The 13,067-nt window shown below is 48.8% G+C and overlaps 1 protein-coding gene across 3 annotated transcripts in view; it reads right to left on the bottom strand.

The window, feature by feature from the left end:
* FBXW8 (F-box and WD repeat domain containing 8) overlaps positions 1–13,067 on the bottom strand; it is a 142,106-nt gene that overhangs the window by 73,274 nt on the left and 55,765 nt on the right. For all 3 annotated transcript variants that reach the window (XM_019467338.2, XM_019467337.2, XM_019467339.2), the window contains exons 3-4: positions 11,710–11,874; positions 9,038–9,126 (exon numbers count right to left, since the gene is read on the bottom strand). In XM_019467338.2, coding sequence (XP_019322883.2) covers positions 9,038–9,126; positions 11,710–11,874 — 254 coding nt within the window. The remainder of the gene's footprint in view (positions 1–9,037; positions 9,127–11,709; positions 11,875–13,067) is intronic.

Raw genomic sequence — 13,067 nt, 5'->3', positions numbered from 1 at the left:
AATAAATAGGTCAGAAACCACAGCTGATTTTTTGTTGAAAGAATGGGAATAGAGCCTCTCTCAAGCTCCGCACGCCAGAGCAATTGCCAATTTTCGATGATTTACCACCGAAGAGCTTCCATTAACTAGTAAGTTTCCTCCAAACAGACTACTCATTTGGACTAAGAGACCCAAAGGAAAAGAAGAAATGCTGTGCAGTTAAAAAACAAACAAACAAACAAACAAACAAACAAACAAACCCAACTTTAGCCTTTCTTCTTGCATAAATATCCAAGGGTGGGGGTGGGCAGCAGAGAGGAAAGGGGGTGTTTACACTGCTTCCAGGTGCCTGTACTTATTTGCTAAAAACACTTTTTTCCCCAGGCTCTTCATGACGTGGGGGGGGGGGGGGGGGCGGCGGAGAGGGGGTTGTTTTGATTTAAGAATGCTGTAAGTAAGGTTAAGTGACTCACCCAAGGTCACAAAAAACATTTTAGTGGCACAGCTGGGATCAAAACAGGTCCCCAGGCTGTTCTCCAACTGCTGCTTAGCCAACGAGCCAGGCTGCCTCCTCACAGGACAGTGTCTTCAAACAAATACGGCTTTCCAGAACCATCCCCACTCAAGTGCAACATATGTCCTTTATGGTTTTCAGTACTGGGACTCAGGCTTGCAGGACACAGCTCCCGAACCTAAGCCACCAATCCCGCCACCGTCTCTAACCGGAAGGGAGGCAGCCAGCAAAAAGACTCCCCGTGCTGGCAAGGAGCGTGAGGCCGGGTGGGCGCAGTGCGGCCTCCCACACACGCTCCACGGGGGACGTGGGAGGACGTACAGAACGGCTGACAGAACCGCACCCTCGACAGAGCCACACGCGTACAACCATCCCCAAAGCGAAGTCACGGTTCTCTTCTGGTCAATGCTCGCGGCAGCCCAAAGGAGCCTTGCTACGAGGCCTCAGGCCAGGACTGCAAATGCTCGCATTTGTGTGTCAAATCCGGGAAGCTGGTAGCGGCTGCCTACAGCCGGGTGTGGAGAAGGATCCTGAAGCTGAACGCCATCACAAATGCCGCGATGGATTATTAATGCCCATCGCAGGTGTGGGACTGAGGAGTGGCAGCACGTAGGGAACTCATTCGCATCCCTGCCTCAGACAAAACTCTACCCGCCAGCTCCCACTCATCCTTCCAGACTCGGCTGAGAAGTCACGTCCCAGCAGAAAGCCGGCCTGACTCCGGGCCCGGACGAGGTGCCTCTCCCCAGTGTACCATGGCGGGCGCCCTGCTCTCGGCCTCCCCTCACGTCTCCCTGGTTGTTGTGTGGCCGCCTGGGCCGTGTCCCTTGCCAGCCGGGGAGCAAGGGAGGTGTCTGGAGTATTCCTACGTGCTTAGTAAATGTTGAATGAATCAATCTACCGACTTAAACTCAGAAGGTAGAAGTGGTTTAAAGCCTACAAAGCAATTTGGCAGAGGTCCCACGTTTCAGGAAACATTTTTTCCCTTAACATGTAGAAGCTTTAAGGACTATTCACATGCTCCATAGTTTAGTAATAACCAAAGAGTACAAATCAATGAAATCAAGAGTATTTACTGTTTTCTTTGAAACATGACTGTATTGGATTATGCAATTAACAAAATGAACTCAATCCCACAGTGCAGTCTTTCCGTGGAAAAGCACTACTGTAGACATCAAGTGCAGCTTAAGACGCATCAATTGAAAAATAATGAACGTCTTAATGGACCTTACGAGATACATGCACTACACACTTAAAACTGTTTTCCATACATCTTGGTTAATCACAATCAATAGAGTCAGAGTCAATGATGGTTATGCAGAGTTATTGTAGCTGTGGCCCTTCCCATTATTCCTTGGAGAACCAGAGATGGATAAATGCAGTCATGAGTTCACCAGTATTTATTAAGGATATTCTGGAGCTCCTTCATTAAGGATATAATAAATGTAATGCTCTTCTCCAGTCTCTTATCAATACCTTACCTCAGACTTATTTACCAGAAGAGCATGTATACCTCACAGCAGAAAATAAATAAATTTAGAAGTATTTTTAAAAAGAGGTCCCTAACGGATAATGATCGAATTCCTTACGGGCGACAGTCCAATGTCATAATGAGCCGCAGCACAAAATCTATATAAACCAAGGTTGAAAGGAAAATGGTCAAGAGAAAAAGTTCCTTAAGAAGGAGAAAGATAAAAAGCATGTCCTTACTAAGTATAAGCGAGGGGACATTTATCTAACACATCTTTATCACCGGTCTCTACTTACAAAGCATGTTATCTCAAACGTCTCAAAGCAATCCGCAGGTATTACCCGTTTTTTATACACTCACTTGAAGCTAGCCGAGTAGTAAATCCCGCCTTTGCCGTCTTTAGCTCCTGGGTGGAATATATTTTTAAAATGGGGCACACACACGATTTCAGAGGAAAGCCATTTGTGGTACGGTACATGGTCAACCAAAGGGCACTTTTTTAATTACGGGGAAAAAGTGGAGGAAGAGGGGCTAAAAGCAGGGTGTTTCAAGTTCCCTTAGATGTGGGGCTGCATCTGAATCCCTATTTTCCTGTGGTTCTTAATTAGAAATGATGAGACAATCGCAAGTGCAAACTGAACCGGACAGGCACACGTTCTATTTTACATGTAGAAACTGGAAGCTCGAAGCTCAGCTTCCCCCCCGCAGACGCCTGGAAGCCCTGGTGTCCAGGTCGTGCGGACATACAGAGCTAATAAAGGTAGAAGCCGGAGCCACGGCCACAAGTCACTTGGCTGCTACAGACAGGTGCCGGCACTCTGGTCACACGTCTGCTCGGGCACTCTTGCCTCAAAGGGAACAGGGGTGGATGGAAACGAGACCACAGGGGAAGGAAGAGTGCTGATATTTTGCCACGCCAAATGCTAGTTCGCCCCTCCAACCACTCTTGGCAGAGGCACCGATCGCGGATCACAGATCAGAGACACTGAGACGCCATCACCGTTCCTTCCAGCGCAGACAGAGACCGTACGCTAACAAGGCAGATCACATCAGCAGAGGACAGGGCAGGAAAACATCAAGGAGTGTTGAGAAAAACCGCGACACAGAGAGGGGTCTTCAAATCGTTTCAACCAAACGGGGAGGAAAAGGTCCTCGAACGGGGATAGAGAAGCATGCTCTTCCGCAAACCGCATCGCTTCTGGCTTGCGAATCGTAAGTAACAGTGAGGAGGGAGTTTGTTTGAAGACACCACCGTTCACCCGGGCACCTGACAAAAGCGTCTGGGGAGCTAACAGCCTCACGGGGGGCGGCGCACAAGGCCCCCGGCGAGCCCCAGGCTGACGGTGTCCTGCACGTCGTACCTGGGGTTCTCTCCTTCACTAGGTGGCGGTAAAGCCGACCTCCTTCTGGCCCATCACACCTAGACCTACAGCTCAGGTTTACAACGGGGCCTCTCTCAACTCGTGAGGTCCTCTGTTTTCAACGCTCTTCCCTTCCAGAGTGCAACTGGGGACACGAAGAACAGTGGAAGCATCACAAAACAGGCCAGGGATGTTCCCCTAGGCTCATCTCTGATCCGCAGAACTTGAGAAACATTTTAAAATTCTCAGAGCTGTCATCACCAAAAGAAACACAAAGACCACACTTTCTAATCACGGATAATCCACAAACCGTCCAGATCACATCTCTTCTTCTAAATACAAGGGAAAGCACACACGAAACCTCAGTTTCAGGAGTCGTACCCCATCATGGAGGAAACACAGCCGGAGGATGAACTCTGACAGACAGGTGGTTTACTGTGTGGAGATTGTTGGCTTCTGAACACAAATTTCTCCTCAGGTTAAAGAAATGGGTGGGGCGCCTGGGTTAAGCATCCGACTTCGGCTCAGATCATGATCTCGCAGTTCGGGAGTTCGAGCCCCGCGTCGGGCTCTGTGCTGAGAGCCTGGAACCTGCCTCGGAGTCTGTGTCTCCTTCTCTCTCTGCGCCCCCTCCCTGCCCTGCTCACACTCTGTCTCTCTCTCAAAAATAAACATTTTTTAAAATTTTATTAAAAAAAAAAAAGAAACGGAAGTTTTAGCTAGAAGAACAAGGTATAGGTTGTGTCTGACTAACTCAGTCACAGGTGAAGGAACTTCTACTTTTCCAATCAGCAAAGAAAACAACGGCTGCAGGTGCTTTCCGGGATGCTGCACACCACTGCTAAGCGGCCAAAGAAGACCACAGAAAGGCAAGAAGGGCGGCAACAGGAGCCCGAGCAGTAAGGTACGGAAGATGCGGTCAGAAAGCGCAAGGTCCCAGAAGCAGGGAGTTTTCATTCCGTACACTTTCCTCCAAGGTTCTCGGGTGCCGGGCCCGGTGTAAGGCTCTGAGGGTCCACACGCGCTCGATGCACCACCTCCAGCACGTTAAGAGGGATACAGCCAACAAGACCCAACACGGCCACGACACGGGAGGGGATGGGCCAAGAAAAGACCGCCGGCCCGTGAGCACCAGTGACCGGTGACAGCGTGTGGCTCGGTGGAAGGGCAGGGATGAAGCCATGCTGCAGGAGGTTAAGACGTGAAGGTGTCTGCTCGTTACTTATGCACAGACACAAACAGGGAGGTGTATTCAGGAGGGCAGGCTTGAGGGACGGTTTGGAGACTTCAAAGCAAAAAATTAGACTGGAAAGGAGCTGAGGGTCATCGGGGCATTTCAAAAGTAGTTTCTCGGGGCACCTGGGTGGCTCAGTCGGTTACGCGTCCCACTCTCGGTTTTGGCTCAGGTTATGATCTCGCAGTTTCATGGGTTCGAGCCCTCGAGCCGCTGGTGCAGAGCCTGCTTGGGATTCTCTCGCCCTCTCTCTCTGCCCCTCCCCCACTCACACAGTCTCAGTCTCTATTCAATAAAAAAAATACAAAAAATATCTTAAAAATAATAATTTCTTAATCTGGAAAATGTGAAAAATTTATTCCTCTAAACCCAGCAATTCCACAAATGGGACTCTAGCCTAGGAAAACGAGGCTGGGGACGTGTCATTCTTTATTCCACACACTTCTATGGAATTTAAAGGCTCTTAATAAGCACGTGTTTTATAATTTTTAAAGAAGATTGGTAGTACGGGCCATCACAGTAGCAAATGAGGACTCGAGAAGGGACCCCTGGCGCCCGGCTCTCCACGTGGACACTGCAGACGAACGGCAGAGCGGCCGTGCACGCACACGCCAGTCCCGGCTCGCCACACCCCTCAGCCTCGGTCAGCCACACAAAACGAGCGTGCTTTGAAACAGTTTCCTCGACAGCTCCTTCCAGGTTTAAAACTACATGATCCAAGTTTCTTGAAAAGACTAAGAAATCAAAGAACAGACCAGAGAAATTAGGGATTTCTCCAGTTTACCACGTAACATGCGGTATACAGGTGGGATGGGGGTCTGTATATTAAATTGTAGTACTTTCGGACAAAATGATGTACAAGCACTTTGTGGCAGTTAATCAAATATCACATGCCACCCCTAGTTTTAAAAAAGATGCTTACAGGGACACCTGGGTGGCTTAGTCATTTAAGTGTCCGACTCCTGGTTTTGGCTCAGGTCATGACCTCATGGTATGTAAGCTCGAGCACCACGATAGGTTTTGACGGGTTTTGCGTTGACAGTGTGGAGCCTGCTTGGAATTCTCTCTCTCTCCCCCCCCCCTCTCTCTCTGCCTCACCCTGCTCTCAAATAAACTAAAAAAAAAAAAAAAAAAAAAAAAAAGCTTACAAATTAACTGCACAGAAAATACAAGGCTGTGAATTATTTCAAAGTAAAGCCACAGCAAAAAACAAAAATGTCAAGGCAAAGCTGTGCTAGAAGCTGCAGACAGTCACTTCCCCAGGAGTCAGGAGGTGGGCAGATATTGGGGTGGGGTTAATACGCCAGGGGCTATAGATGCCCGTGGGAGGAGAGAAGACTTGAGTTGGGCCTTAAAGAATGGGGACTGGGTTCTTTTTAGGGTGATGAAAATGTTCTGGATGAGACAGTGGCAGAAGGTTACACAGCCTTGTGAATATACTAGAAATTACTGACTTCTGCAACCTAAAAGGGTACATTTTATGGTGTATGATTTATATCTCAATGTTAAAAAATAAAGAAGACATGGCCAGAGGCAACTGAGGCACCGTGGGAAAAGCCAAAGTTACCCTCAGGAGAGTAATCAGGAGAAAGGTAGGTTAGAAACCAATTTCAAAGGGCTCAGAACATCAGGAAAAGGTAACTTGAAATTCCCATCTGTGAGATAGTAAGGGAAGCGAAGACTCATGGAAAAAAGAGCAAAAGACCAAAAGCCCTGAGAATAACATCTGCCTACTCTGCTGGAAAACAAGTCTGAGGGAGGAGGCGTCGTCCAGGTCCTGCTCATTTGAGGTCTGGGTCTCGGGCGGGTTTGAGCGAAAGAGTATTTGAAGGTCACTCTGGTTCTGAGTGAGGCAGAGCAAGGCAGACCCAAGATGGGGTCACCTGCAAGGCTAATCGTAATGCAAATTACTCTAGGCCTTAGCAACGTGACTCCAAAGCAGGAACTTTTACACAGAGGCTTGAAAAAGATGGGAAGAAGCAGGAGGTTTCGTAACAGCCCTTGCTGTCAATTATATGAAACAAACTTAACAGATTTCGGTTTAGCTGTAGGTGCACAAAACTTAAGCCCCGGAACAAATTCCGCCTATGATCAAAGGGAGAGAAAGGAAAAGAAGCAAAACCAGAGAAACACAGGCTAAGGACGGGGGAAAGAGATGGCGAAGTGGCGTCTCTGCAGGCAAGTCCTTGGAGATGCACAGGCTGCACAAAGCCGGGCGAATACGACATCGACCGGGAATGAGGTAACCACAAACACCGCTGTCTCAAATGAAAAGGGATCCAAGATCTGACCCAGAAAACAAGCATCGTAACCACCAGATAAAATTTTAATGATAAACACAAGATGCTCTACGCACAAGCAAGACCGAAGTACCCAATGCCAGGCCGTAAACGCAAGGTCCTCTTAGGAAGAGGAGTCGGGAGGAGCCTCTCTGACCCACAGGTCCCGCTTCATCCTATCGACCCACCAAACTCTGCCACTGCTTTGCGTCGCGCTGGCATCATCTGTAACGTGGAGAAGCCCTCAGGGGAACGGACAGGCAGGAAAGAAAGGGCTGGCCTCTGGACTCGTGGCCGGCCTGCCCTTGTGAGGTCCGTGTCCAGATCAATTCACACTTGGCTTCTGAGATTAAAGTCCCCTTTAGCCATAATTTCTTCTATGACTCTCAGTCCAAACTCAATATTCTGTCCTCAAAGGCCTCCTGACACACCAGGAGACCCCTTGAAGCTAGAAGGACAGAGGTCCTTTCCAAGTTACCATGGAGTCTTAGAATTTGTGGGCAGAAAGGACCATATGGAACACGAGCTCTTAGGCCCACATTTTAGCAACGAGAGACAGAAGCCAAAAGCCGCACTTCCGTATTTATGGTCCACTCATCTTTCTAAAAACAGTAGTTCTACGGCATTTACAGCAAGGGCATTAACCTCTAAATTGTGGCCAGCAAAACAAAAGCTAAGGAAAAGTGTTCCTCCTGAGCAGATCTTGTTTAAAGCAAACATACTTTTTTTAGGCCCTGCAGACCACGGAACATTTACCTGTTTGGAGTTTCAACTCAAATGGTGTCCTTCGAGGAATGCTTAAGGATCGAGTCTTCTTGGGGCACCTGGGTGGCTCAGTCAGTTAAGCGTCTGACTTTGGCTCAGGTCGTGATCTCACAGTTTGTGAGTTCAAGCACCACATCTGGCTTTCTGCTGACAGCTCAGAGCCTGGAGCCTGCTCTGGCCTCTGTGTCTCCCTTGGTCTCTGCCCCTCCCCTGCTTGCCCCCTGTCTTTCAGAAGTAAATAAATAAATAAACATTAAGAATGGGGGAAAAAAAAAAAAAAAAAAGGAAAGCGTCCTCTTTAAAGAAAAAGACTACCTACTACCAAGCTGTTCAGGCCAAGGTTTGTTTTTGGTTTCCTCCAAGTAGAAACCTCTCCTAGGGGACTCACCCCAAATCTAATCCAGACTCAGGGTTTTAAGTATTCTGGTCTCCACTTCAAATGTTAAGTATACAATTTGAGACTGTAATTCAAGATGGCTTTTTTTCGTTTATTCATTTTTTCCTGAAAATTTGTTATTTTTTAAATATAATGTATTGTCAAATTGGCTTACATACAACACCCAGTGCTCATCCCAACAAGTGCCCTCCTCCATGCCCATCACCCACTTCCCCCTCTCCCCAAGCCCCCATCAACCCTCAGTTTGTTCTCTGTATTTAAGAGTCTCCGATGGTTTGCCTCCCTCCCTCTCTGTAACTATTTTTTCCCCTTCCCCTCCCCCATGGTCTTTTGTTAAGCTTCTCAAGATCCACGTACGAGTAAAAAACATGAGATCTGTCAAGATTGCTTCTCAATCCAAAGATGAAATAGGTCTCCGCACTGTACATTAAAGAAATACACAAACTGTTTCACATTTCTGTAGTCAAACAGGAAGAATTCACGAAAGGGGGTTTTGGGACAGAAGCCACTGGAATTTACAGAAGCTAAAATTCAATTTCTTCGTGATGGAGATAACTAAAAAGCCTCTTTCAGGACAAGTTAAGCAGCAGATACACACTGTGTGGCGGGGCAGGAAGATTATGTGTGGCCGCGGCCCTTCCTCCTAACGGCCTCAGAACAAGAGTAAGAGTGGGCCGTTTGTGCCAACACGTATCATTCTTGCTTGACTTTTTTATGTCTTCATAAAATACTGACGGTTTGCCTTAATGAAAATCTAGCCTAACACGCCACAAGAGTGATTTAAAAGCCAGGAAAGACATATGGAGACAAATGGACTGTAGCTCTAGGCTACGCCGCGCGCTTCTCACCACCCACTTCAGACTCCGGTCCCGGACGGCAGAATCACGGAGAGTGTCCGTCTCAAACCCGGGCTGAGGCGGGAAGGTACACGCTCTCAGGGGAAGATCGCGGCACTGGGACTCAGAGGGTGGCGCGTGAGAAACGAAAGACCTTAAGATGAAGAGTTACTTACTATGTGAAAAATGGTTTTTGCTTACCCGGCAATGACAACGCCGTCATGGGAATGCACGTCACACAAAACCGCATCGGGAACGTGCTCCAGTTCGCTCACGGCGCCTCTGCGATTCTGCATAAGGAGAAGGGGGATGCGGTTGGTCGTACTCTCGGGACACCCCGACGGCAGCACTCCGCGCTCAGCTACGCTCCACGGCCGTGTCTTACCACGGGTATCGTGCTCAAAGTCACCGGGGCGTTCCACAGGACCACGAGGACAGCTAATCTGCTAAGGCATTTACGAGTTACCCCGCACAAGAAGACCGTGAACCCGGGGGCACGGCCGTGGGAGACGCTGCTCCCGCGCTCAGGGGGGTTACGGGCTAGAAAGGCGAGGCGTGCGCTCCACTAGGCTGGCAGGGGCACGTATCCGAAGAAACACAAAGTCTGTTTCGAAAGCGCAGTTCCGAGGACAGAAGGTATTTAAGGGTGTTTTACGTGCCAACAGCCCTTACGAACACTCAGAGGATACGATGAGAGAGTACACACAGAGACAAAAGTCAGGATGGGGAAAGGAAGAAGACCGCAAGGTCAGAGGTTCGTGGAATTGGTATTTTTAAAGGGAACCCTAAAGCCCAGGATACGTGTGGTTCCTGAGACTAGACGGCAGGTAGCGGATGGGTTTTCCACCGTATGGACTCTGGTGACTTTTGAGTCACTTGTACAAAGATCATCATGCCGGCCACAGGCCAGGCTGTACGGGAGGAGCATTCAACAGTCATCCTCGCCACTACCCTATGAGCGGGCTACCATCGGCCCCCACTTTAGAGAGGGGAGAACGGGGGCATCCGAAGGGAAAGCAACTTGCTCTAACAGCACCTTTCATGTTTCGATGGAGCTTTCTTTCTAGAATCACGGTAAGGATCCCACCATCACAGTCAGGGCAGGATTCCCCATTCCCCATCTCACTTTCGTAGTCCTCACTGTTAACAGGGCCAGGAAAGGGGCTGAGCCATCTGACTCCAGTCCACTAACTCACTTATCAAGCGCTAACCAAACAAATGGCTTTATACTTGCTAAAGACAACCAGACGTTCCAGTCAGCCGTATGTGACTTACAGCGGTCATGGAGGGCCAGATGCCTGGAGGCAGGGCTCCGGACACCTTCACTGCTGCCACCTCCAGCGGAGGACGGGGTACCTGCCTCCCTCTGGGGCTTTCTCCACCGCCAAAGAGGAAGCAGAAAACTTAGCGGCTGTGCTCTCTCAGGGTCTGACCGCTCGGAATTCGAGCCGATGTACACAGACCACTGCAGCACCCGTGCGCACAACTCAAAACATCCCTCCTTCCCGGACGGAAAGGCCCCAGTTCAAGCTGACTCACCAGCTCTCCTTCAATTCCAGCCCTTCCTGCCAGGCTCGGGCCCAGCTCGTCTAAGCAGCTCTGTCAAACCCTCACAGCTGCCTCTCACCGACCTCCGTCACGCAGGCCCGGCCAAGCACATGGGCAAGAGGGCTGGGTGGGGAGGGGTCTCCACACGAGGCTATCATCCGGTGAGCACACAGCTGCGGGGCCAGGGTGCTTTTTGCTCAGAGGTGTCTTAACAGCCTATGAAAGGATACCTACGCGCGTTCCCCTTGGAAAGGCAGTTCTCAGCCGGGGGCCGTTGTGCCCCTGCCCCAAGGGACATCTGACACGCCTGAAGCCATCTGTGGCTGTCACGACGTGGGGTGGGTGGAGGATGCTATTGGCACCCACTGGGTAGAGGTTAAGGAAGCTGCTCAACATGCTTCCGCACACACAGGACAGCCCCCACCGAAGGAATTGTCCGGCCCCTAATGCGAGGTTGAGAAACACTGCTCCTATTCGCTTGGCTACAAACTGTGAGTTTACCCAGACCAAGAGCATCGGTCACTAATGAGGTTATGAGGTGACCGAGGACGGACCCGCACACAGGCACCGGGCCACCGTCAGTAATGAGCGAAAGCCTGTGATCTCAGAGTCCGTTAGGATGGACCTTTACAGGAGTGGAGGCAGGAGGTGTGGTTCCACCGCTGCCCTACGAGGGGGTCTCCAGCTACCAGTAGGAAGGAGGGCCGCCACCGCACTGTGGTCTTGTCAGGCCTCGAACAGCTTTACGTAACGCCGTTCTTGACAGCGATTTCCTACAGAAACACAGCACCGTGCAAATTCTTAGCTGTGATCTAATATTTCTGTAGAGATTTTGAAGTGATAAACGCTATGGAAGCAAGCCAGTGGGTTATGTGAGGGGAGAGAAGACAGGACTCAGAGACGTTTAACAACCTCCCTCGCAGTCACTGGAAATCGCATTTGCGGCACTGCTTTCGTATTCAGGTGGTGCTTTTGCTTTGTTGATGCGTCAGGGGTCAGGGTCGGTGAAAGTGAAAGGGGACTGCACTGAGCACGAGCCATCCGAGGGGAGGGGGCGGCACCCCAACCTCACCCCTCCTCTCCTAGAGAACAGGATGCTCCCCAACAGCGCGGTTGCAAAGGGGGGCAGATACCCTAATGGCGAGCAAAACGGGCAACGAACCACCGGCAGCCGACAGGATGCTCACCGCACTCCTCTTTGCTTTTGGCAGTTAGTTGGCCTCAGGCCGTAATCGGAGGGCCCGCGGGGGTTAATCCGGGGCCTGGATTCCCTCGTCCTTGCCGGCTATTCTTCAGTACAGGTAATGAGATTGGCCACCGCCTACCTTCCAGTTGGTTCTTAACATGTGTTCCTTGGCTCGGCACTCTTGGAAGATGAGCTTCCAGCACGAGTAATCAGAGATGCTGCTCTCGGGAAGGTGCCCTTCCTGCCGGCACAGCCGGTACCAAAGCACTTCGTCTTCGGCAATCACCTTCCACGTCTTGCTCACCTAAAACGGCACAAGTGACACAAATGTCGAATTCTGCAATTAGAGAAGCCCCTCGCCATCCAAAAATCAATCAACACCTTTATTATTACCCCGAGTTTATGGCAGTATAAAACGTCTCATTAACAAAACATTCTGAGGTGGAAAAGAAATACAAGCAAACGTTTCCAGTTTTATTTTTCGAATTTCCAAACTGTTGCTCTATCGTTTCATACCACATGTTAGATGCCTTGGTTAAATTATTATATAACATGTAAGGAAATTATTATATAACATGTAAGGAAAAAAATACACAAATACATAAACGGCAAAAAATATAAACTGCGACTGTACAGTTTTTCAGACCAGAATGTCTTCACTTTCTTTTTACCAATAGGCACGTGTATTTCTTTCCTTTTCTTTCTTTTTCTTTTTTTTTTTTTTTATATTTCTTCTTATACAAGTGGAGACTGACTGTCTCTGAAATAAAAGGCTGTAAGAAAATCAATATCCATAACTCAACACTTCTGGTCATATGAGAAATTCAAATTTGTATTATGTAGAAAAACTTAGACTTTAAGTGGATAGACTAAAAAAAAATTTTTACACAAAACTCAAGCTGTTCACCAGGACCATAACGTCTGATAGAGAGAAATTAATGTTCTGTCTGGACTGAATTTCAAACCCCAACAGTATCCAGAGGAAATGGCCATTTTTGCTATTAGTATTCTGTCCTCCAAACCTAACTCAGGGGACAAAGCATTTACTTCTTCACAGGATACCGTACAAAGTTGTACAAAAGGTGGACTCTGTTGGCAAGATGAGAGAATGATCCAGCAGATCGACATGATCTTGAGTCTGTGGGGTCAAGTGCTTAACACTTGCCGCCCATCTAAAGGTTGAGACTCATTTCTAATAAAGTGAAGGTCACGGCCACTGGTTTACAGTAACCTGTGCTCCTGAACACTCCCTTGGGGCCACTTCACGACGTAGAATACACAGACAGAAGAGAGAACGCGAGACAAAGTAGGCGAGAGTGCACACAGCATGTGTCTCATTAGGATTCCTCGTTTGAAGAAGTACCAATAGGTAGTTCACTTTTAGGATGGCAGAATAAAGACTCCAAAAATCTGCTCCTACATTCAAGCAACAAGAATACTGCCAAAAGTTGTCAAAATCAACTTTTTCAGAACTCTGGAAATTAACTAAAGACTTTC

The sequence above is a fragment of the Panthera pardus genome, unplaced genomic scaffold, assembly GCF_024362965.1.
Source record: "Panthera pardus isolate Hobbes unplaced genomic scaffold, ASM2436296v1 HiC_scaffold_15, whole genome shotgun sequence".
NCBI lineage: Eukaryota > Metazoa > Chordata > Mammalia > Carnivora > Felidae > Panthera > Panthera pardus.
Note: the sequence above shows the minus strand (reverse complement) of the source record. Positions and strands in the feature narration are given on the sequence as shown.